General features: G+C 34.0%; 1 protein-coding gene across 1 annotated transcript in view; it reads left to right on the top strand.

Annotated features, from left to right (window-relative positions):
• Positions 1 to 6,344: 6,344 nt before the first annotated feature.
• Positions 6,345 to 27,986, top strand: part of LOC121384491 (histone-lysine N-methyltransferase EHMT2-like) — a 96,487-nt gene continuing 74,845 nt past the window's right edge. The window contains exons 1-2 of the mRNA XM_041514899.1: positions 6,345 to 6,374; positions 25,867 to 27,171. Of these exons, the coding sequence (XP_041370833.1) occupies positions 6,345 to 6,374; positions 25,867 to 27,171 (1,335 nt within the window). The remainder of the gene's footprint in view (positions 6,375 to 25,866; positions 27,172 to 27,986) is intronic.

Below are 27,986 nucleotides of genomic sequence, written 5' to 3'. Positions count from 1 at the left end.
AACTATATGATTCATAATATACCATTAATTTCCAGGTGTATAATAATATGTCTTCTGTTTTTGAAGATGCGGATACCATTTCCGCTATGATATCGCACCTATAATAGGTTTACGTACAGGGAACCATAATGTAACATCCAATTATTGTTCACTTTCAACATAATGTAAAATTATTGTATTCACAATATTTGTTAACTATATGATTCATAATATACCATTAATTTCCAGGTGTATAATAATAATATGTCTTCTGTTCTTGAAGATTATTGTTCACTTTAAACATAATATAAAATTATTGTATTCACAATATTTGTTAACTATATGATTCATAATATACCATACGGTTAAAAAAGAAAAAAGTTAAAGTTTGTTTGGTTTAACATCAACCAATGAATTGCAATGGCACTCTATAATGAATAAAGTTAAAATTCGTATAACAACATATCGGATATTATTAAATTTTAAACCCTACCAATATACCATATGTAAATGAAAAGTTTCTTAACCAATTATCTTCAAATTATATTGATTAAATATAATTTTCAGACAGGGGTGACAACAAAATGTTCCATCAGTTACCTTCATAGCTGTATTAAGACAAACAACAACAACAACAACAACAACAACAACAACAAACAAACTTATTTATTCAGGCTGAGAACAGGACATTTTCAGCTCCTCTCGCATCTCTTCAGGCTGAAAATCTCTCACACGGACGAGTGCCCATGTGGCACTGGTCCACAGACACCAGCCCACATTCTCCATTCCTGTCCAACCTTCGACACTCTGCGACAGCAAACGTGGCCCAGTGCAGTGGACCTAAGGGAGAAGCTGTAGGGACCGGCGACGTCGCTAAGGCTGACTGCGGACTTCGTCCACAATACCGGACTACCCATCTAACATTGCCGGCCGGGATCGCAGAAGAAGAAGACGATAACTATTTGTAAAGAAACTGTTTTATTTACATTGAATTTTGTATTCAAATGTTTAGGTGGTATGGGTTTAAAACTGAATAATACGTTTTATTTTATAACATTTAGTGAAATATCTTAAAATATCAGTGAAATAAAAGTGTTATCAGTCACCCAGTGACGATAACACATTTTACATTGAAACTTTCACTATTTTATTCTAAAATGTGTTATCGTCACTGTAAAAAGTGTTATCTTCACTGTAAGAAAGCCGGAACTATTTTGCTGTTGGCATTTTAAAAATAAAGGTAAATTGCTAAAAGTTATATAATAAATAGAAAATTTCAGGTTTTTTGTCAAATATGATTTATATCTCATCTCGTGAAGTTTGCAATCATATCCACTATTCGCGCAAACTTCACTCGATAAGATATAAATCATATTTGACAAAAAACCCACCCATGAAATATCCGCTATTTAATATGAATTTTAATGTTTTTTTCATTATAAAGTTATAAGCCAATTCATCGTTTCCTCTTTGACGCAAACGGACTATGGAACACATTGATTTATCAATCATCGGTTACTGGATGTCAAACATTTAGTAATTCTGACATATAGTCTTAGATGAATCCCACTACATTTTCCCTTTAGCAATAATATATCACTTATATGCACTGTCCCACAGACAGAACAGCTCGTACCACGACTTTTGATATGGGGTAATGTGATCTTGAATCGAACGCCCTTGCTGTTTTAGATCACAGCCAATGACCCTTTATTATCTTTGATGTATTAAATGATTACTGTACGATAGCTGGTATTCTTTGACTTCATCTTAGTTTAAATTAACACTTATTTACAGAAATATGGTTCAAAATATAACATTTTAAAAATTCGACACTAAACTAATTTCCTGATTATCAAAAAAAAAGAAAGAAGAACGTTTGTTTTATTTAACGACACCACTAGGGCACATTGATTATCATCGGCTATTGGATGTTAAACAGTTGGTAATTTCGACATGTAGTCTTAGAGAGTAAACCCGTTACATTTTTCCATTAGTAGTAAAGGATTTTTATATGCACTATACAACAGACAGGATAGCACATACCACGGTCTTTGATATACCAGCTGTGGTACATTGGCTAGAATGAGAAATAGTCCAATGAGCCCACCGACGGGGATCGATCCTAAATTGACGACGCACAAGGCGAATGCTTTACGACTGGACTACGTCCCATCCTGATAACAGAACCCCCCCCCAAAAAAAAACCCCACAAAAAAAACAACTTTAAAACTCTAATTTATCTCGTATTCAAAACTCTCACTGTAGTGCCTTCCTTCTAGTGTTAAATAAAAAGACTGCAGTCATGTGACGTTAGGACAAATGGCAAATCACACGAGTTTTATAGCTAATAATTGAGTCCTGAGTTTGCCGCCATTATGAGATGAGATGTTTCCGACTAGTAGATCCTTTGTAATAAATTACACTTTGAAGGCATGCACATGTCCTTGTTTAGAACATCAGTGTTTCTATATCCAGTGTGTTTCCGATCGTCCTAGTGTTTATACTGGCTTAAACCTCATTTTATTTTCTAATATATATATATATATTCGTACCTACCAGGACCGTAGGAACGACTTTGGGAGTGTGTGTGTGTGTGGGGGGGGGGGGGGGGGGGGACTGACGGATCGGGTACAAACTCTATATCAGATTTTGGTTACAATGGCAAACATTAATATGTAAAAAAAAAAAAAAAAAAAAAAAAAGGCTCACAAGTGGGGGGCACGGGCGTACGGGCTCCCATTTTCGTAAGCTGGCTTTTGCCCGAATTAAACGATATTTATTCATAGCATTACTACCTAACAGCTATATAGGGTTACAAACAAATCACTACGCATTTTTACAAAGAGAGAGAGAGAGAGAGAGAGAGAGAGAGAGAGAGAGAGAGAGAGAGAGAGAGAGAGAGAGAGAGAGAGAGAGAGAGAGAGAGAGAATGAGAATGATCTACCATCTAAGCTGGATGGAAATAACGAGTATACACCTCAAACATCAATACAAAGTGTTGGTTTTATTTTATGTTTTTAATCATGATTTTTCCTCTGTTGGTGTGTGTGTGTGTGTGTGTGTGTGTGTGTGTGTGTGTGTGTGTGTGTGTGTGCGCACGCATAGTAATATTCAAAATATTTTCAAAACATTTGCATAATATTAATATTCTATCTTTACTAACATTTACTAAACTGTTGACCAATTTGTCCTATGATATATACAGAAGGCAAACTGTCGCTGTAAAACATGTGCATTTGTCATATAACTTTGTATAGGCATTTAACGAATAACAATGGACAATAAATAAGACATAGTGCATATTGGTCTTTCACTTTAGTAACAGAAATATTGTATAAATTAGCTTTTTTATCCGCAGGCAGCTAAAATCCTGTTATATCAGAATATCAGTGTATGAAATCCACAGCTAACCGTTTTCCTCGAGGGTGGGTGGGGTAATAATCAGTTTATCAATTACTTACAGCTGACATGCACCAGTTGGACCAAGAGTGATCTATGGTTATTGATTGGATATTCAGTTATGGTAGAGCAGATTTAGTATATGTTATTAACAGAGCACCTCTTAGGTAGCACGTTTAGTCACCTTTTCAGTTTAAAAAAAATATATAGACTGTCTATAGAATTTTACTATTTGGTTAATAAAAGTTTGTATAAATTAATCATTTCAGATTTTTTATTCGAAATCGTTTCTTGTGCGAGCACTCAACACATAGATGTGATGATACCCATTTAAAAATAAAAGCTGAAATGGTCTTTTAAAAGCTAAAACCTCTCTACTATATTTAAATAAAAGTCACTTTTAAGCATTTCAGATGAAATCCAATCTATTTTGTGCACACACACACACACACACACACACACACACACAGCAGAAATCAGATAAAAAGCTGAAAACCATATCCCTGCTACAATAAGGCACTGCCAGTTACTGCGTCTTTCTAAAATGTGAGATCACGACTGTGGCAATTTCTACAGATTATAAACCTACCCACCCCTTCCCTCGCTATCTACACCATTGTTCAACATCTCACAGGGTTTTTTGGAAGCATAACAAAAAATGAAAGAAGAAAATGGCGCAGAATTTGAGGACAACTGCACTAGTACTACGTGAGTGAATGCGCAGAGCATATAAAGACGTCCATCACATTGTGCGTCAAAAGACCACATAAAGCTAAATCGTCGTCATGCCATTCATGGAGTGACTCAATCTACGTTGGGTAATTGTTTACAGTTTGTCTATTGATGAATCCAAACTACAGTAGAGATATCATGTACAGTACGAGAGAGAGAGCGCCAGACGATTGATAGTGAATACACGCCAAGGTCACAGTTCTACCTTGTTAGTCGCTGGTTGAGCCATAGTTAAGTAGGTCACTCACTCCATACTTCTTATTCTAGCTTCTAGGCTCAGCGCATTTCAGATCTAGACACTGCGTTGTTGTAGGCTACTTATAGTAATTTAGCACTATGTGTATACAATAGTACAGGTAGTGTCTACACACTAGAGTGATACTGAGGCATGCCTATGCTAGAGAGCTAAGACGAAGGCTTTGCCTTACATACAGTAAACAACTGATTACATCTGGGATATTGAATCTCAGAAGCTTACATGCTAAAGTTGTACATAGAACGTAATACTATACTGAAGGGATGTACATGTAGTATAAAATAAGACTTGCAGTGATCTTTAAAAATACCAAAATTCCGTATCATAAGTTATTTGATTATTTTTCGTACCGAATTCAGTGTACTTTGAGAAAATAATTCTATGAAAAAAAGCTGAAATTCTGTAAAACGCTTTAAAATCAGAACAGATCTATGTTACTCTGATGCTTGTTTTCATCGGTAGGCTATACCAGGAACATGAAAAATAGACTTTTGTTGTGACAAAACATGGTTTATAGCAACTCCACATATTCAATGACAAACTGAAGGTGCAATACAAGCTAATGTATATATACGGTATAGAATTGAAAGGTGTAGGTAAAATCAAATAAAAAAACATATATGCATTTTAAAAACAAAAACAAAAATAAGTGTGTATGTGTGGGGGTTTGGGTGTGGGGGTGGGGGTGTGCGTGTGTGGGGGGTATTAAACCCATATCCCTAAAACAAAGCACCAGAACAATAACAATCGGTCACACTAACAAAACAACATGTGGAACTAATAATTGTCTGAAGAATAGTTTTGCTATCCATTTCCGGATTAATAAAATACATTCCTTACAACCAGCAAGAGACAAATTATTATTAGATACTTATACATTTTATTCACGGCCTACACTTTTACGACCGGAGAAGACGTCAAGCGTACTGATAAACAGAAGAGAAAAAACCTTCCATGAACAGAAAGACAAATGAGCTATGAATGCGGGTGGGAACGAAAAGAAAGCACAAATAAATATTTGTTTTGTAAAAAAAAAAAAAAAGGGGGGGGGGGGGGAAAGGGAAGCAAAGTATATGTATTACTAAATATTTTAAGAAAAAAAAAAGTAAAAAAAAAAAAGTAAACCAAAAAAGTGAAAAAACAAACAAACAAACAACAAACAACAAACCCAGAACAAGAGAAAAAAGGAAGTTCTAATTAATAATAAAAAAATAATAATGATACTTTTTAAAGTATTTTTGTTTTTCGTTCCATGAAAAAAGAAAGAGCTGGAACTTATTTTTTCTTTAGCCATTACTAGATTAGGGTGTTAACTATTTTTCGAACGTACACAAACTAAATAAAATGCACTAATTTCCTTTTTCAATATACGACTATGAAGATTATTGCTATTAAAAAAAAAGTAGAGTGCTGTTTTAATGTTGGGAGGAACAGAATGCTTAAATTCATGTTTTTCTGTGAGTTATCTTTCATCCTTCAAATGTTAATTTAGCTAAAGCCTGCGTTTTGTATCTGCTACATTTGCCTAGCGCAAAAATACATGTATGTCATAATAAGACATTAATTAATAAAAAAAACCCTGTAATTTAAAACGGTTGTCTAGTATAGATATACAGAAAAATATATAGGCCTAGAAGAACGTGAACATATAAAGCTGAAGACAGACAGACTCCTCTCCAAGAATATCACCTTGGTCTGGTTCATCGCCCTGGAACAACCAAGCCCTACTTTTATTATTCGTTCTTGTAAAATGTAACATGTTTTTATATTCTACACATTAAAGCAAGCATGTAGATACGTCTCATGCTCTATAACTGCAAGCACACACTAAATGATTTAGTTAAAGTAAGAAACTGAAAGTCTTCACCAATGTATTGACCATCATCAAATGTTTACGGGTCAGAGAGTACAGCGCGGGAATTCGCGGTTGCAGAATTAGGCAAACTCTACGCGCATGCGTATACCTTTGTCCCTAATGGCGGCGACCACGGAAGAAGCAGATCAGGTATAGTTTGCACAAGGTCTTTGGCGATTTTCTAAGTATTCATTCGACAATTAGAGACTGGTTTGTGACGACGCTATAACCATACACGAGTTGTTTTTATCAGTTTGCTCTCATTGATGACTCCATTAATTGCTAACTCGCCTCTGCGCGACGCCGTGGGTGCCGGATGATCGTCGCAAAGCCAAGTCATGTCCAATGGGTGAATGGATGGCAATCAACTCCCATTGCCCAAACACCACACACGGCATCGACACGTTTTCATATTTTACAGGGGTTTTGTGACACTTTATTTATTCATGACCCATACATTATGCAAGCTATATCTGTTATCCATCCAAGTTATCCATTTATTATATTTAAAATAAAAACAAATTGAAAAGTTTAAATCTTTGACAAGCTGCTTTGAAAAATTTAAGAATAAAAAAACCCCTATACAAATGCTTCCTATTTGAATATTTTCCCTGTCTGTTATTTATTATTTTTCCAGTATGAAATTCCCATTGGTCAGTTCATAACTGAAATGTATATTGTGCTTTGGGAACTTAAATCTGCTTCAGTGTATTTGGAACTTCATGCCCACAGCTACTTTTGAACTTAAAAGTACCATTACCAAAAGTCTGAAATAACCCCATTTAATAATTAAAATTGTACTGTGAATTGCAAATAGTTCCTGCAAATAATAAATGTCACAGATTCCATTTATTGATATTAATGTTTATTGTACCATGCTCAATAGTCAGTTGAGTAATAAAATGTATAAAAAGGTTTATTAATACTTGATATTATACATACATACGTAGAGCCACAGAAAATCCACAACCACAGAAATCACGGAATCAGGGGTTGAAAATGGAATTCCCATTTCCCACGGAAAAACATGGAAAACATGTTTTTTTGGGTCAAAATCATCCTTTTTTCGGTTATTTTTATATATTTTTTTTCAAAATTGTACTTTAGTTGATAAACAGAGACCTTTTGGCTTCTTATTCATTGAAATAACCTGGCCTCGGATCACAGTTATCTTCCCATTTGGTTGTCCAAAATCCGGAAATTTGTCTGCGCAAGTAGTCTGCTGTTTGACTGTGATTGTTTCTTGACAGACAGCTATGAAGTGGCAACTATTTGACTGAAGTGACAGGGGAGAGCATGTAGTTTGTAAACATGTGTAACTTGTTGACATTGAAGACTTGTTTGTGGTAATTCTGGCCCATGCAAAAGTAGTGCTTTTTGTGTAAAATGGGTATACTCCGGCCAGGTTTTTCCGCCCCCTGTATTTTTTGGGACCCATTTTTATTTTTCCACATCTACTATATTTTACAGAGCCCTGCTCTGCTATTTCAAAATGCAAATATTTTTCATACATTGAAAAAGATGATCAGTCTGCACACTTTATATTAAAGGCAACAAGCCACAATGTGTATGGAAACAACTGACGAAAAACTACACTAGCTTACAACAATTACCGTAACATAATTTAACAGTATTTTTAACAGCTTCTATGTGTCCCATACCAGTATCCGTTTCTATGTTTGATACACACATTGAAAGTTATATTTTATATGAGCAATGAAAACATTAAAAAAAATTCATTGCAGCAATCTCCAACTAAAAACCCCACTTATTTTGGCACCAAATTTGCCACATGATCAGAATGGTCATTCTGTCTTTTGTATCCATTGACTCTCATGATATTTTGTTCTCAATTGCAGATTTAATTGGTCTTAACTGATGATTTTTACTTAGTCTTTTGTTTATTTACCAGTTCCTAATAAAATAAAAACTTTTCATTTTCTTAGGGATATCACCTCTTATAGAAATGGAAAAAAATTTGATGAGGTACTGAGGTTGTGTTCATTTATTTTAAACCCCTGCAATTGCATGCAGCAGTCAGCAATGCCGTGGAGATTGACGCAAATATTTTCATTCTCTGCAGCATTTTTTTTGCCGTGGACTATATTGGATATTTTTTCAAGATGAATTTTTTCCTTATTGTTAAAAATAAAATATACTTTGTGAACTGAAAACAGATTAAAAATAAATATTAAAACAGTAAAACTGCACCGTTATAACTAAGTATCTGAATATCAGTGTCATTGGGCATGATCGTAAATTACCTGCATTAAGCGAGTATAAACTAGGTCATGGAACTCAACAGATCATTCATAGCACATGCATCGCAGAGACTGGATTGCAGGAGTGTGACAGCTTATACATCGTTGAACAGTGGCTGTGGTGCATTACAGGTGCTTTATTTTCAATAAAATGTTTAGCATAAACTCCAGGTTGCCTACAAGTCACTTGAAGTGTTATGGTCAGCCTGATGATGAAATATTTGTAGAAATATATATGTAGAGAGAGATCGTTCCGATAGTTTAATCAGTATTTCTCAGTCATTTATATTGGCTAAATATGCTGCCCTTTTCTGGTGCTGAGTGGCTTAATCCAAAAAAAAATCCCAACAAATTTTACCGATTTACTTGGGCTTGAAAGGGGTTTTGGTCTTTGGTGACAGATTTCCTAACAGAAATTATGCCGTTATTAAAGAACATTAATTAGTTTAATGCTATAGCGCATTAAATATATTCTGTGACTTTGATATAGGGCAATTGCACGAAAAATTATACCTCTTGAGTGAAATTTGTTTTCACTGTTATGCCTTTATTTTTCACATAGAATTATTTGTTGATAATCAGTAAACCATAAAATACTCAGGTTTTAATTCAAAACTGTGACGTGACCTGGTGGCCATCTTTAATTTGTGCTATTTCCTCCTTAAGAATAGAACCCAAATTGCACTGAAATTGTTTTTCAAAAATGTCATTAAAATTGGATGAATATGATAAAAAGGTAAGTATTGCATTTTGTTTCTAAGATCTTAATGGTAATTCCCAAACAACACAAATTAATAAATTTGGAATAGATTTTTATGAATAAAAACTTGAACTTATAGCATGACCTCGTTGCGTCAGTTACATTTTGAAGCTTAATTTTAATATTGACCTACAGTGCTACCGTATATTATATTTTTTTATATTCTCTTAGTTGTGCCATGATTACACAACATGGCAACATAATAATCTAAGTGGGCACACCAAGAATTAAAATGTATTGGTAACTGGTGGAACTCCCAGACAATAACTGACGCAACACATCAACACATACATTATTTTCCATTGTTATATTTCTTGGAGGCATAATGTAAGATTGTGAAATGTGTTAATTCCCAAACTAGAATGAATGCTATAAAAAATTTAACAATATGTTAATGAAGTTTTAGAATTTTCTTGACCTTTGCACTTGTAAGTTTTAGAATTTCTTTATTATCACATCTGTGTAAAACTATAAAAAAAATAGTTTTCAAGAATTGCAAATACTGTCACTCCTAATTAGGAGTTCATCTAAAGATGTCTATTTCACTAAAATAAGATAATCATGACTCAGTTAACACTGTTTTTAAATAGATACATGTATGTAGATGATAGCAGTTTCACAAGCATCAGTGCATATACATCAAGATATATATTGTATAGCTTTTGCCTTCAGATGCACAAATAATTTTTCATTAGATATGTTGTATTGCTTGTGATGTCAGAGGTAGACATTGTTTCATTAGCTTAGATTAATATATGTACAGCACCGTTTATTGTAAACAGTATCTATAATGTTCAATAATAATTAACGGTAAAACAAATTTAAAATTGCAGTTTCATACATGTAGTGGCAAGTTACTTATTTTGCTATTTTTACATTTATTTATGATAAATAACTACACATTAGATGATTTCATACATAATCTTTCATAATTAACTCAGAAAAATAAATTAACATTACACTTTAGTGCCACAGTGTTTTCCCATGAATTCTTAGCTAAAATTGTAAAGTACATAAACAGTTTGCATCAGTTATTCAACAAAACAGCCAGTCCTTTGTCATTGTGCAATTGCAACTCAAATTCAAAATGTGGTTTCACACAATTGTTGGTCACCTGAAATTAATTTTGTAATGATATTATTCTTTTTTACCTGTAAATGAAGTTATTTGGTTGTAATGTTTTATGGGCATGTAACTTAATTCAAGAATAATCTTTACATTTCAAAAGATAAATAAAATAATAATAATAATTTTTGGAAATATATTATGCAACTATGAGATTACCCCTTTAATAGTTATAAATAACAAATGTCCTTTCATTTGATAAATTGATTACTACTCCTAAAAATATCCCAAGTTGCTGATGTTTTTAGTAGAATACCTCCCAAGACAGCAACCTTGAAAATGAATGAGAATAAAGCACATTTGAATGAAGACAGAAAGAGGTTGGAGGGGGAAAAGAACAGAATAGTGAAAAATGGAGCAAGATAAATTGAAATCAAACAAGAATTTTTTTAATGAGACAGAACAGCATGCTGAGAATACACCCCACCCCCCCCCCCCCCCCCCCCCCCATTTTAAAGCAAGAATATGGGTTATTTACAATATCTGCCTTATTCCCACGAAATATTTGGTTCGGTTCAGTCATATGGTAATGTCATAAGAAAGTGAATGCAGTATATATACTTGAAAATTGCAAAAAACCCAAATCATTACACTTCAAATCAAGATGTACATGTAAACCAGGGCACAATATTTCACGCGAACCGCCGTTCTGTTCGCGTGTCAGTTACGCAGACTTAAATTTACGTGAACCGCAAACTGGTTACGTCATGACCTGTAAACGTTCAGAAATTAAAACTTGCAAATTTCATGATTACAGGACGTTTATTCACGCAGACATACTACTAGTATTTCGACCAATGTTTTCTAAAGGCTGAATTTTAGATACTTGATGCGCAGTGAATCTGTAAACAACGTTATATTTCAACAGTTGTAATTTGCAACCAGTCTAAAGGAAATGTTCAGTATAGAGTCGAGCCAAAAGTTTTAAAGAAATGTGCTCAGACCGCTGGAGACGGCTAATTTATCTGCTGCTATTTTATCTCTAAAGGAATATATGTAGACATAATATTGGATTGCCTTTAATTTTACATGTGTTAAAAACAATTTTAACCTAAACAGGAATCCAAAAGTGTCAAAAAAATTGAAAAATACTAACATCGCATAATGAGCTTTAAAAAACAACAACATTTGGAATGTCACTGTAGTATAGAAGTACCATCGATAAAGTGAAAGTAGCATAGCCACCGCAAAACGGAATCCCTCCAAATGATTACGCACAGTACGCATATGCATAATGCAAAAACAAAATCCGGGAATAGGTCGAGGCTGTCTGTAATTGTTCTATAAAATATCCTCTTAAAATTGACTCGAAAAAAAAGATTACAAAAAAAAAAAAAAGACTCCGAAATAGTTAGGCATCCTGTTTCCAAGTTTTCACTCGGGCACGCCTTTGGCATGTGTAATGCTAAGAAAATTTCTGGCTACGCCACTGTATTTTGTTTCAGTACTGGGGCTGATATTCAGTTCTTTTATAATATTGTTAACTTTAGCAAGCATTAAAGAATTTTTTTTTCCTAAAATGTTTTCTTTTGTATTTGTTTTAACTTTACGTTTCAGCTTAAAACTATGTATTTAAAATACAATTTGAACGTAATTTTGAGGTAACCCTCGGGTTACGCAAATATAATTCACGTAACCGAACAATTGCTTACCTAGGTAAAAGCCACGTGAACCGACTTCCGGTTCCCTCAGATTTCGAAATATTGTCCCCTGTAAACGTAAGCTGTTGTCTCATTGTTGAGGCATGTGTGCAAAACATTTTGAAGGGAGTGGGGGTTTAGACTGGCAGGGATAGGGTTGGGATATGGGGGTTGACCCCCCAACCCACCACCCTGAACATGCCCCTATTGTTAGTTTTTTTTAATTCCCTTTAAGATTTGTGTATTTCTTATAATTTAGATGAAACAGTTGCCAAAGACAAATGTTTTATTTTAAAAATATGTTCTTATTAGTTTTTATGATTCGCAAATGTTGCGTCAGTTACTTTTAGTGTTACGTCAGTTACCCATTAATAAAAAAGTTAATAAAAAATTCCTTGTCGAAAACTTAGTTCTCTTGTTCTAGTGATCATAGATTACCTGTGCACTACACATTTCTATATATACCTAAAAACTTAATACTTCAGATTCAGAGAATTTTGGCACGTTCAAAGACATGTCAAATAAAAGTTACTTTTTTTTGTTGCGTCAGTTACCCACACTTCATTTGTGATTGTAGTTGCGCTGAAATTATATGCAATGAAATTTTCTTTTGACATGACTTTGTCACAACATATTTATTTCAATCAAAAACATTCTTAAGAATTTTATTGAATACTTTACAAAAAATAAAATAATCAAAACCTTAAAAAATGTCTGAATGTTGCGTCAGTTACCGTGGAATTGCTCTATAATATAATTAAAATATAAAGATTGAACTGACACGTCACTGCGGAATGACTATGCTATATATGATAAATTGTCATCACCTTGCAACCCCATTGTTCTTGAACGTGCATGTGTCATTCGTGTGTTATGTTAACTGTTATGTCACTTTTGATCAACGAATACCACCACTGGTATGAATAAATCTTAAAGTATATTGATAAACAACATAAATAACAAACTAATCATTAAAATTTACTTACAATCCATAGTTTCAAACAAAATTGCTGTGGACACTATTTTTCCATAGCAGATTATTTGCCATAGACATTTTCTTAATTGCAGGGTTTGTCTTGGGTATCAAATAACATATGTACACCACCTTTACAAAAACAAAACTACTTTTATCAGCTGGCAATATCAATGTGATCGATTCATTCAAAGACGTTGGAAATAAAAATAACAAAAATGTTATCCCACATAATGAAATCACTTTAAAAAAAATCTTTATTATTATTCATATATCTTTATTACAATAATATTATTGAAAATTTATCGGTACAGCAAAACCAATACCTGTGAATGTCAGACCGTGAATGTCAGACCAACAGTTAGCCAGTTATCTCCAGTTCAACTGATGGTACATAAAATGAGTCGGCTTGTACATTATATCAACTATTTTGTACCAGGTACTGAGGGGCAAAAAATAAGGGAATGTCTTTCCACAAAGTTGAGCAACACATCACAATATATTATAGGGTTACCAAGCTTTTTTTTCTTCTTTATTTTTTTACCCCAAAATACCAATACTGAACCTGAATTTAAATTACCGCCCAGCTCTAATTATTTTCATATTATTCTTGTTTGGTAAGGAATGTGAACAAGTTTAAGAATTTGGTATTACATCTCAGGCTTTCTGCCAGAAAACTAAGGATCCGTAATAAAATCAAAACAGACAATAAGTTACCCTACTAGGTCACTAGGTGGTTATGGGTTTGAAATGTTTTAAAATTAGACACTGCATTTCATGTTCTTCGAAATTTTTAAACAGCAGTTCTCTTACTATCATCTAACTTAAAATTAAACAAAAAAATTGAATTTAGGGTACACGTTAATTTTACCCTCCATACCCTCTGGCAGAAACCCTGCATTTAAAATGTTCTGTTGATGTAGAACTCATTGTATCCAATGACAGTACCTATCATATTGGGCCTTGTTCAAGGGCAGACCCAGGCAATATTTTAATATTTTAGGGAGGGGACCAAGAAAAAAATAGCACTTGAATAAGAGTTTGGCAATCGTGAAATGAAAATTATAAAGAAATTGTTCACAAAATTAGGCACTTGATTTCCTTAAATGTAGTACTTTTTATGTAACATTTTGTTATAAAAAGTTTTATTAGTGACAGTTAATCAATTGAAAATTAATTGGCAACTACTATTTATTTAATGTTTTAGAATTGTATGATGATCTCTAAAACTTGGATAGCAAATTGTTATTGCAATACCGAGCAAAATGTTACCTGTTTTTCATCATCAGTTATTTGATTATATTTGCTGACATCATTGCCTGAAGATATATGCCAGCTGTTTGCTGCAGGATGTAATTGCATCTGGCTGTATGGTCTGTTTTGTGGTAGGTAGATTGAATGTGACTGGGCATTATTAGTCCACTGCTGATCCAACCAGAGGGGGCTATGGGCTTTTTCTTACACACCCACAGGTAAATATCATCTGCAACATAATATCTAGGAAATAACTTTGGAGACTTGTGACTAGCTGCTGAGGCTTCAGGGCTAGCTCTGGGTGAGCAAAACATTTCGCCAAATTATCTAAAAGAAATGCAAAATCCAGTTATTTTCCTACAAAATACCAATTATTACTTGAAATTGTTTCACCAAATTAAAGTAAAATTTGTTAATTGTTCCTAAAGTTCGCAACTGGCGAATTTGGCGAGTGGCAGAACTAGCCCTGTGCTCCATGGTGATGACCTAGTCCTTCCCAAAAGAATGTAACGTTGAAAATTCCCTGTTTTAAAGCTAAAATGTTGTTATATATAAATTACTTTAACAGTGGTCTGGCTACAGAAATTGTTTTAAAAAAATTCTTGTAATCAGGAGTTTGTTTAATAAATTCTTACAAATTGGAACATAAAAGATCTGGGCATCCAAGCAAAATTTTTATTTTGTCTAAGTTTTTTGGGGTCTTTTTGTTTTGTTAATTCTTCTCTGAAGTTGGAGTCCTCAAACAGAGGTAATAAAAATATGAGACATGATAACTTTGGATTGTGGATTCATTGATACCATGAATGCCGAGTCACTCAGCGATTCAACTGTAGCCCAACTGTGTGACGGTCTTGTTTTATAGCCAAGAAAATGGTTGTATTCTAATTACAATGAATCCCCCTCTAAACCGTTCATCCAAAGGACCAAGTAAAAAGTCTGTTTTTAAGGGGTGTCCAATATAGAGAGGTTATTTTCTTTACTGATATTTAAAAACTAGGGCTTCGAGAATCAAATTTGACCCAGACCCAAGTACCCAACACTTACACAATCGGGCTCATTGGGCTATTTCTTGTTCCAGCCAGTACACCACGACTGGTATATTAAAGGCTATGAAATGGTGCATATAAAAGAACCCTTGCTACTAATGGAAAAATGTAGCAGGTTTCCTCTCTCTGACTTTATATAAAAATTACGAAATAATTAAATCCAATAGCTGATGATTAATAAATAAATGTGCTATAGTGGTGTCGTTAAAGAAACAAACTTAAATACAGCACTGAACATGGATGCCAAATTTATAATTTGATTACATTCCACTTTTGTTTCCTTCCATGTCTCATATCCCTATAATGTAACCGACGGCAAGCATATGGGGAAAGTGACGTAAAAATATAATTAAATGAAAGTGCTCTTCCTTGCATGGGTACTCGAGTCTTGTGAACTCGAGTACTCATGGAGACCCTATTAAAAATAGACCTTGAAAAACGTCCCGTTTGAGGAAATTCCAGTTTCAGGGCTCACTCTGTCCATTGCCAATTACTACTTTTTATGCAAAGTGACTACAACATTTAGTCTTTGACTAATAAAATATTCCTTAAATTAACCATATTTTAACAATCTTCAAAGAAATATTCTATAAATTTGAAAATTGGCTAAACCAAAATTTGTTTAGTGTGAGCCCTGCTGTTTACAGAAGGTGCAGTTTAGAGGGGTTTCACGGTATAATGTTCTTAATATATTTATAAATATTTTATCAAATTGGATATAGGCACTAACATATGACTGATAAAGTAGGAGAAGTGACTTTACCCTTTACAGAAGAAAGAGAACATTTAACTAAAATTTATAGTGTTCTGTGTTCGTTCGAAAAAGTTCCCAAATATACACTCAATCCAAATAGAATATTTTGTTATAAAAAACAACCACTAACGGTAAAAAATTTAATGCAAAACAGCTGAATATTTAAAAATGTCATAGTATTTAAGAAGTGATACCGAATGTGTCATTGTTACACTAAAATGAAATGGTAATGATTAGTATTTTCTGGCAGTACTGACATGAATCTGTCTGAGAACCTAACAGTGCTTAACTGATCAACTGCACATGGCATGACGTGTGTTGACGTCCAGTCTTGCACCAAAGTGTTCAAAACAAAAGACTGACAATATTTTAAGTTAGCTATTAGAATAAACATTGATTATCAAAATCATGAGATGGAATTTTGTTTTGAGTCAATTTTCAGATTCATCTAGATTATTTGCTAGATAATTATTCAAAAGTGGCTAATTTAAAGGCATTTTATTAGCAAAATACTGTATGCTGTAGCTATGTTGTAGCAATTGGCAATCGACAGGGTGAATCCTAATGATGGCAGGTTAAGAAGTTTTCAAAAATGTGTTTCAAACACCGGAATTGTTTTCAATATTAACTTTTTACTTACTTAGTTAAAGTTTGTGGGGTTTTCTTTTGTGGCATTCATTGAATCATTTTCCTTCAAGAATATATTTATGCCATTGTTAGTTAGTCTACTTTGTAAAGTTTCATGAAATGAAGAATGTGGTCCAACTAGTCTGTGTTGCTTCATGCACCATGTCATGCCCTGTCCCTGGGACTTGTATTTTAGCCATGGAATCTCCTGTAGCCATTCTTCTTTTAAATTACAAGTTCTCATATTCTCCAATGCTTTAACTTAGATTATGGGGAACCATTTAAGATATTACCATATTGATATCATTTAAATTCATGCTATGAGGAGCAAAAATTACTCTTTGAACTAATCTCAGGGGAGTAATGGGGAGTGGGAGTGATGGCTCCCCTTAAATGGTGAGGCCTGCATACCCTTGGGCTTAGAATTTATTTTGATTATGGTATGCATTAACTGGTACAAAATTATCAAAATGTTGTACTAGTACAAAAAGACCAAAGTTCTTTAGTACAGAATTACCATGGTATTGGGTAAAAAGTTTTGAAAGCATATATATTGTTTTTTAAATTTTGATTAGTGACAATTATTAATCAATTTAAAAACAAATGTATTTTAAAACATTTAAGAATTGTGTAGCGATCTCAGAAACTTGCTCAGTAAATCTGATGAAATACTGAACAAACTGTTGCATAAAATAACTATTTTGTGAAATCATTAGATACCAACCCCATTATTGCAATGTTAACAAATTAAAAGACTGCATTGAATTGTACAATTTTAGATGGATATGCTAAGTTGCTTTCAGAAACATTCACTTAATTTATAAATATATTGTCTGTGTATATTCTTACAGTTTGTAAAAACAATTCTTTGTGTATGTGGCAAACATAATGCATTATTTTTACTCCTAATATGTGATAGTGACGATATCGAAACGCACTGGCAAATAACCTCTTTATCATATAATCTCAAGCTTAATACAAGTTTTTTAAAACTGTATCTGCAACTTTAATTCCAGTAAGCCATTACGCAATATTCAAATGACGTAAGAATATGTGACCGGTTTCTTTTTGAATGAAAATAACATCATTTTGGATATATCCTTACATAAAAAATAAACTAGTGCTTAACATTATTATTTTTTGAATGCTGGACAGCTTACAGTATAAATGTGCTATTGAAATGTTTTTGTTTGATGACTGAATGTAGTGTTTTCCCTAACTTGTTTTAGCATGGTGCGGCACCATGCTTCAGTAGTCTAGTGTCATCTAACCTTAATCAGCACCATGCTGCCCTGAGATTAAAGAAGCCTTTTTCAGTAATTAATTCTAAAATTGCCTTTATAAAACACCAAAAAAGGTATTATTAATTAATAAAATATACCTTTTATATCTTTTGCCATTCATTTATTAAAGCAAACATATAAATTTACATTAATGTTTATTTCAATTAATTTTTGTCTATTTTTAATGAAATATAAGCCCCCCAAAAATGGTGAAAATGCCCCAAAAGTGTGTGGTCTACCATGCTTTGCCAAATTTCTAGGGAAATCACTAGAATGCATATGTGAATTATGGAGTGTCACCCTAGTACGTTTGCTTAAGTGTCAATAAACAGTGCTGTGACCTCGATTAATTTACATCTAATGTGCTATGTTATGAACTTGCCGAATTCTCAAAGTATACAAACTTTGATTACACTGAATATGCTAGCTATTATATGTTATGTATAATACATAGTTTACAACCACTCTTTATGAATTGTAACCTTTATACATGAAGGTCCCAATTCATAAAGAGTGGTTGTCAGCTATGTATTGGGTAATGCACAATAAAGGCCTCAGATCAAACTGCTGGATGCAGATTGAATTTCGTAATGTTGTGCAGGTTGTACTAATAGGTTGGCCATTAAAAAGATCAAATTTTGTATTTGACATGTTTTAAGTATTAAAGGGGATAGCCCCATTTGTAACACTGGTTATTAAAGTATGGTTTAAGAAAAACCTGTATATTTGTAACTAAAATAAAACAAAATCTCTCTGCCAAAAATAGACCTCCAGAATTGAAACATTGAAACTTGTTTTGTTAGTCTTTGAAATGAACGTTTATAATTAAGATCCCATTTTAAATTTTACATCAATATATTATAGCTAATAGGATCGGTAATCTTAGTTTACTTGTCCAAATCCATTCCTTTTTTAATATAAATGTGATATTCTGAATATGACAACTACAAGTATTGTTGTGTTTTTATGATGAAGGAAGAAGGAAATGTTTTATTTAATGATGCACTCAACATATTTTATTTACGGTTATATGGCGTCGGACATAATATGGTTAAGGACCACATATATATTGAGAGAGGAAACCTGCTGTTGCTACTTCATGGGCTACTCTTTTCGATTAGCAGCAAGGGATCTTTTATATGCACCATCCTATAGACAGGATAGCACATACCATGGCCTTTGGTGTACCAGTCGTGGTGCACTGACTGGAGTGAGAAATAGCCCAATGGGCCCACTGACGGGGATTGATCCCAAACCGACCGTGCATCAAGTGAGCGCTTTACCACTAGGCTACGTCCCTCCCTTGTTTTTATGATGAAGCAACCTGCATGACTTCATATCATGCTCCAACCCCTTCTCCATCATTCATTTGTTTTTCACCATGATTCTGCAGTTGCTAATATAACCAGTTAAACCATAGAAAATATACCTCTAACTTCTAATACATGTAGAATTTAGGACATACCTTGCATTACAACATACATGCCCTTTGACATAATTATGTTGGCAAGTTTTCTATTAGTGCAGATCCAGAATTGATCCGCATGGATGAGACTAGAGAAACCATAATTATTATTGTTTGCTTGGTGGGTCTGCTTCGAATTTTAAAAATTTATTTTATTCATGTGCATTTGATTATTTAAATTTTATGTTTGTGGGTGGGTGGATTACAAAAGAATGGCCACACACCCTCAAAAGAAACTATTATCAGAGATAAAAATTCTCCAGTTTTGGGTGGTGGAAATTTTGGCATTTAATGCTAAGTACTAGAAAACTGTGCTGTTCTTGTACTATGACCAAAAGCTAATGAGAACTCATTTATTTTCAAGGTCCTTACATTTTTAAAGATTTTTGTTATTGTCCAAAATAATTTCATGTCTGAATTTTGAAGCATCCCTTAGCTTTGATTTAATTAAGAGGAATGTCGTACATATTTATAATCAACACTGCTCATAACCATGATTCATCAATCTTATAATTAGACTAAGGACTTGAAAAAGCCGACTCTGTAAACCTTTAACTACTGAGTTGTGGGTTTGTTTTCTCTTTATGTTTCTGCTGTTATTTTGGCTGTTGAATTGACCTCCCTCTGTCTATATCTGTTGTTCGCTCTCCTAATGTGGGACAACATTACCACTGAATCACTGAGCACTGCTTCACACAAATGACCATTACTATCAGCAGTCTTTATGTGGTTGATTGTTACTATTTTTATATTGTAAGCTAATATTTGCAACTCATGTTTTTATCAAGTTGGACCTGCAATACAAGATGCATGTAAATTGGTGCTTTATTGTTGTGAATGTCTTTGTTGCAGTAATGTTCTAGCTTTTGTGATACTCAATGCTTTTGAGATAGGATTGATTTTGATGACAATTCTCCTTCCTGAGGATTTATTTATGTGAAATACATGTACATAACCATTTTTCAACCCAGATAAGTGACATGTTTGTTTTCCTTACCATGTCATCTGTAGGTAGTGAATACCTGTAGTAAATGTGTTTAATAATAGTAAACAAGATAAACATGTATGTACTATCAGTGAAGAAAGAGGAAAGCATGGTTTAATGGTATTTCTCTTTGTTGTTTTGCCACAAGCTATATTACAAATAAATGTTATAGTGTAGGTTTCAAACAAATGCTAATGTGTGATACAAAATCTGGATATTACAGACCCCCCCCCCCCCCCCCCAACTCCCCAACCCTGCAGTGATGTTGGCTGTTAGTATTACTTTTGATAGCAACCAAAAAAAATTAAAAAATGTTAGGCTGCTTCTTATCCTGATTAAAAAAAAAATCCACATTGTAGAGTTGCCTGGAACTGTTCTGTCCTTGTTTTGTGTTAAAAAGATCACCCTTACTTTTCAAGACCATACACATTTCTCAAAGGTTTTTGTCCAGTGTCATATGCAAAGAAGAATTAAAATGTGTGTTAACAACACACACACACACACACACACACACCACACACACACACACACACACACACACACACACCACACACACACACACACACACACACACACACACACACACACACACACACACAGAGCTAGGTCTACATGGAATGGCTGCCCAGTACACAATGCTTTCAGATTTGAGATGGTGCTAAACCTTCAGTCTTATGGAGTGGAGATCCCATTCTTTTACATTTTATTGATATTTTTTTTCTCATCAGGGTATATGCCTATGAAATGAGGTGTGTGCCAATACATACCACAGCAAATGATCACTCCTTGCAGGCTGCATGGTATAATTTTACAATTTTATAATATTGCCTGGCACTCACATCTCTGATATTCTGTTTTAAGATAGGAAGGGTCAACTGAACATCTACATGTCATGCTTCCTGATAATTATCTAAGACTAAGAGGAATAGGGAAGGTAATCCTAACCTTTCAGCAAACTGCTACTGATTGGTCGTCCCTAGTTACAAAATGAATGCATTTTATTAAACTTCAATGGTATAAAGTTACTTGGAATATTTTAGATGCAGCTAATTAAACAAATGAAGTGAAAAGGATGAAACAATAAAATGGATAAGATTGGTGTATTCAGTGATAGAAATAAGCAAAACAATTTTTTTTTTTAAAATACTAGTCCACCAGACAAATACATCTAGAAATCTGTTTGTCCGTCAATATTTTCACTTATCCAAATAAACGGATTGTTTTTTTCAAGTACCAGGATGATGTTTGTGATCGCTCAAATAAAACTGCACTGAAATTTTTCACTTATCTACTGGACAACCACAGAAACACATTTTGCTTGTCTGAATAGATTTTCACTTGTCAGGACAAACAGACAAGTGCTTATTTCAAACACTGGTATTTACAGTAGAAAGTCAGATGACTGGATTAATAAATGTGTATGTTTAAGAATTTTTGTTTTTAAAAGTATGTCAGGTTTTGTTTTTCCATTAAAAACTAAACAGTATTTAGTTTTGATGACAGCTTAATTATTTTTATAACTTCCAAGTCTTACCGGTATATCTGATTTTTAAATGATATTATTTTGAGAAGGGAGCATTTGTTTTATTTTTCAAAATGACATCTGAACTTTTTACTTAAGTTGTCATAATTGAAAAACCCTGAATATACATACGACAAAATATCAACTGCGTTTATATGTTAATATTGTGATGCATTGGTGATAAAATGTTTACTACGATCTAAGGGTTGGCTACTTTGAGGTCATCAACATAATGCCTTCTTTTTTGGTTAATTGCTATCGTTTTTTTTTCTTCTTTTTGTTTTGTTGATAATATCAAGAATAAGGAATGATGTATGTAACTTGCCCAATAGGCAATAATTAGAGACAATTTTGAAAGATAATGATCTTCAAAACTGAAAAAAAAACCTAAAAAAACTTTTAACACATTTTTTATAATTTTTCTTGAACAATTTTTGTCTTTTAATTTTGAAATGAACAAATTATTTAGGACCAGACTTACATAGCGTGAGGGAAGCACAGTGATGTCATTAAGAATAAAAATAGCAGGTGAAAATCAAATTATAGGCGGCCATTAATCAACAAAAAGTCGACAAGCATTGTTTATTTGAAGTTCAATACCTGGCGACAATTGATTCAATAGCCGGCGAAAAATCGCCAGGTGCCGGCTGTTAATGACATCCCTGAAGCACTTATTTGAGGGGGAAATTTGCTTGGGCAAATCATCAGGCATTCCTTATAAAATAAAGAATAAACCAAACATTCTGGAAAGAAATCTCCCACTAGTAACAAAAATCTTTATAGTCTGTTTTGTGTACAATGTTGAAGGGTTGACACTGCTTGAAAATTATTCGTGTCCCAATTCAAGACTGATACAGTTTTTGGTTTGAGATTTGGAAGAAAATATTCGTAAAGGTTACTTGGTTTATTGACAGACTCATTCCAGAATCAGCTTTTTCATACCTTGTGATATGTACACATAAAAGAATTTGGATGAGGTCAGAAACACATGTATTGGACCTGTTCCACATGGTGGGCTCTGTCCCAATACACATACTGCAGCAAAGAGATATTAACCACAGCCTTGCTGGAATAGAACCAACAAAATCAACTCTGCTGTCACACTTGGATGACTTCCTCCCACTGCTAGCAGTCAGGCTATCTATCTACTGAGCCATAGGCTTTTAGCTGTCTGCACTTTGAGCTAGAAGCAGACTGCTGCATGGTCTGATGAGGGTGAGATATAGGACAGTAGTGGTGTGCTGTATGGAAGTAGTGTGTATTCTAATCCATGTTTGTTGTCAGTGTTTGTCCTTGCTGCCTGCACCCAGACAGTCAGACGTTTGGCTAGTTCTTCTCTGAACATGTCCAGCTTTTGCTAGCTAGCTGTGTGCAGTTCTAAGCAGGAAGTTGAACACTGCCTTCAGGTCATGTTATCATCTTGACACCTGATCATCACTGCATTACTATTGAATTTTGTTTATTGTGTACAGTGTGTGCATAGTGTTGACTGCTGAAGCTAGAGTGGTGTTCAGAATATGTTGGTGAATGTGCTTTTAAAGAGTAAATATTCCTTTGTAAGAGTAATACATATGTGCTAAAGAATTTTATGGTTAATGGGAATGCATATTGCAGTGTTCTTTATGGAAAGGATACAAGAATGCCATCCTTGACATAATGATTTTGGAGACTAATCACATTTACAAATTTCATATATTGTTTTGTAATTGTGAATGTACTTCTCTTTTGTAAATTTTTTGTCTTTGTAGAAAATGTGTGGTATGGTTCAAGTGTCCACAGGTGCAGAAATGAAATATATTTCACAAGTCCATGAGACTAGTACCTAACAACATTTACTGGTCCACCCAAAATTTCTACTAGTCTGACTTCAAATGATAAAAAAAAAAAAATTGTTTCTTGCATTATTGTGGTACTAACTTACAATGATGAAACAAGTAATAAGTGTGAAAAAAAAAGGGACCACAATTTACAAAACATTCTGAGCAATTTGAAACAAATGCTTATTTGCCATCTCTGAAAAAAAAGTCATCCATGAGACTGGTGGTTATATATATTTTTTTAATTACAGGCTTTGAATTTGGGGAATTTAAAATAATGTTTTTAGGATTCTGATGGGATTATGAAAATGTAACAAATATGTTGCATTTTCATCTCATAATCTTGCGCTTTTGACCCCAAATCTGGTATAGTTTCCCCCGATTAAAAATACATTTGGCTACACTGTTAAAATTAAAATACAGCAAATCTGTAATATTACTTTCCCAAAATATTAAACACTGGACTACATGTAGAACAACCACATTGCTGTTAAATAGGTCACCATGGTTTTTTTTTTTTAATGAGTTGTACTTGTTTCAATGTTGGAAGGTAATAAACTTTTTAAACCCTTAATTTTTTCCTTTTACGGGAGTTATTTAGTAAATAGTAATGTATGATATATTTAGTACATTATTAAAAGGAGTGATTCAGGAGAGTGGTCTCTAGTTCACCTATATTTTGCTCATGGCGATGACTACAGTGTACTTCTGTATAGTGATCTTCAGATGGTTTATTAAAATCAGAAATTGATTTGTTGTGTTGTAGCAGTGTGGACATGATCATGAAATCCATAGTAAATTGTTGTGGAAAAAGTTTTTAACTAAATAATTGTACTGTCTAGTAGGGCCTCCACGAGTCCAAAATATTGGACTCGAGTACTTGAGGGTCAAACTTGACCCTGACCTGAGTACTCGGCACTTACACTCGACGATAATGAGACCAAGGAATAAAGTAAAATAGCATTATGCATCTTAATTCCAGTGCTGAACACGGATGCCAAATCATGCCATTACATTGCATTTACAAACCGGTTGATATGTTCAGTGTTGTGACGGACGGACGGCCAGTTTAAAAACAGGAACTAGTGCATGGTCATATAATTATTGTGTAACTTGTATAGTTGATTATCTACTGCTGAAATTATTGTCCAAATTGTATTATAGTTGATCATTGTATTCCACCTTGTATGGACTCGAGTCTTGCTAGACTCGACCCATGCCCGAGTACTCGTGGAGACCCTACTGTCTAGATGATGAAATACTTTTAGAATCTGAGCAACTCAGTTTTTAATTTATTTGTAGGCATACATAGGGGCAGTATCTAGCTGAGTCAGTAGAGTATTCACCTGAGGTGATTTTGTCGTAGAATAGAATAATTTTGGTGGACCCATTCTCTGATTTTTTTTTTCCTCAATGCCCCACAACTGATACTGTAAATCATTGAATATTAGCAATCTTAAAATTTAGAGAAATAGAAATAAGTGAACATGTTAGGATTATAACATTTTAGCAAGGTCATAACAGATGGGGAAAAAAAATAAAAATAAATATTGAAGTTGAAGGATCAGCTAAAATGATATTTTTGATCAATTTTGGCATATGCATAGGCATATACAGACAACTTATATTTGGTTGAAAATTGCAGTAATGTGCATGCTAACTAATTATTGTTGTTTGCTGTCCTTTTGTATAATCAGTAGCATGTAACCATTGCTGTGTTCAGTTAATCACTGACAAAACAGTTGCACACATTTGTTTTTGAACAGTCTCTTTAAATTCAGTCATGAAAAAATAATAGTGTCTTGTATGGCCTTACAGAAGTTTCATTTGGGTCATGGAAAATGAAAATCAGTCCGTGTATGAACCATGTTTTAGACTCGCAAACATTTCCTGATTTATGGTACATCAAAGGCCAAAGTAAAATATGACCTTTTTTTTTTTTTAACATAGGCCAAGTGCAATATGTTCAGTATGAAAATTTTATTTGGCAGAAGTCAACTTGTTTCTCCATCTAGGCACCCAATAGCGATAGTTTAAAATATGCAAAGTCATAATAAAATACAAATTCTCATTTCTGCATATGGTCAGAAAATGATAAAATATTAAAACATTTCTTCCATTTTTTTTCAGGATGAGCTGGAAACTACTCTAAAGACTAAGGAATGTGTGATGCCAGCCATAGTGGATAATGATGAGAAAGTGCATCAAAATGGAAATACACTACTAGATCCAACAACACACACCAACGAACATGTAGATGGAGTTGTTTTTGACAAACCCAAAGATCCTCATGGGTCACCGTGTAAAGTGGGTGCCAATTCAGTGAGAAAACAAATAGACATGGAAGATGATTCATCATTTACAGTTGTCAAACATAAGCCACATGAAAACTGCTCTGAACTAAACACCACCGAACCCAATTCATGTGATGATAATGCAGCTAGTGACCAGTCTGTGACATCTGTAGAAATGTCCAACAGCAAAGAACATGGCATAAATAATAGTGAAGTAAGCAACAACTCCTCGCCTGTCTGTGATAATTCTAGTACTGACCACTTTGTGTCTAACAAATGTAGTAAACCATTGTCGAATGGTGTTGACAATAAGAGCAGCGATTCTGACGGGAGTGATGATGAATGTTTGGCCAACTTGGCAAAGGATAACCAGTCTGACAGTGACAATGAGTGTTTAGCCAGCATTGCTAAAGAAGCTGTCAAAAATCCATTATTAAACAATGTTAAAAATGTACCAAGAAAAGCCAGAAAGTCTGCTTTTTCCCTGATAAAAACGGTCAATCTAGCTCCCATTGCTAATGTAACCATTCCTCTGGCAGAGGTGGAGCAAGCATTGAAGTGCGACAAGGCACTGGACAGTGTAAGTATCGGAACCAGTGATGGCCAAGAAACAGAGGAAGATCGCGATATCAGCAATGTCGAATCTGGACAAGAGCAAGATGCAGCAGCCAAAAAGATTGGCAAAATCTTGAAAAGGAAGAAGAAAATGGGGACGTACAATTTTCCGTCATCCAAAAAATTGAAAAAGAAAAAAGTGAAGACTGACAGTGATGCAACACATAGTGGTGCAGAGAGTGCGATGAGTAACAATATGGAATGCGAAGACAGTGCAGCAAATTCAACGAACGAGGATACATGTCCGTCGGTCGATAGCAAATCTGATGCGGGCAATCCTCAATGTGAAGGCCTTGGTGCTGCAACCAACGAAAACCTGCCTGCCAATGCACTGGATGTTCTGTCAAGAAATTCTCATCTGGCGTTCAAACCGAAATCTCGTTCCATGACAGCTAGGAAGAAGATCAACGATGGAAGTCCTTATAGAGGCAAGACCGTCATGCAGCTTCTTAATGAGACAAATGAAAGGAAGAAAAGACAGATCAAAGCTCTGTCTGGAAGAACACATGTGGAGAACAATTTGCAGGCAAGTAACAAAGGAAGGCTGTGGTTTTTGTGTCAGGGCTCACACTGGAACAAATTTTGGTTTCAGCAAATTTTAACATATATATAGAGTATTTCATTGAAAATTTAATGAATATTTTATTACGGGGTAGCCAAAGCAGGGCTAGCTCTAGATGAGCAAAACATTTCACCAAATTATCTTTAAAAATGCTCACTCACTGTTATTTTCTAACAAAATACCAATTATTAGATGAAATGTATTTGCCAAATTAAAATAAAATTTGCCAATTGTTTCTAAAATTCGCAATTGTCGAATTTGGCGAGTGGCAGAGCTAGCCCTGCAAAGACTAATGTTGTGGCAATGGACAGGGTGATCCCTGAGTGTACACTAACGGTAGCAGGCTCATGTTAGCTTTTTGTATTTTAGGTGGGGTTTTTTGCTCAATTTTATGTGGATCTGCAATGATCAGTATACATAGTAACAATTACCGTATATCTTCGCCTGTAAGTCGATCTCGGCTATAAGTCGAGTCCCTAATTTCAAGCCCTGAAAACATTTTTTTTATTGACCCGTTTATAAGTCGACCCATGAAAAACAACTTATAAATATTGAAGTATTTCTTATTTTCAGCACATGAGAACAATAATGTACAATATTTGAACAAATGAAAATTATTTTACAAACTTTGGTTTTAACGTTTTGTACATCGCAAACAAGTAACATAGCATCCAAACGAAATATTCCCTTAGTAGATAGTGAAAGCTGTTTGGCTGTTACCGTATGGCACTGTACAGCATGGTTTTGTGCACAGACAACAACTTTATTTATAAACACTG

The sequence above is a fragment of the Gigantopelta aegis genome, chromosome 10, assembly GCF_016097555.1.
Source record: "Gigantopelta aegis isolate Gae_Host chromosome 10, Gae_host_genome, whole genome shotgun sequence".
Lineage (NCBI taxonomy): Eukaryota > Metazoa > Mollusca > Gastropoda > Neomphalida > Peltospiridae > Gigantopelta > Gigantopelta aegis.
Note: the sequence above shows the minus strand (reverse complement) of the source record. Positions and strands in the feature narration are given on the sequence as shown.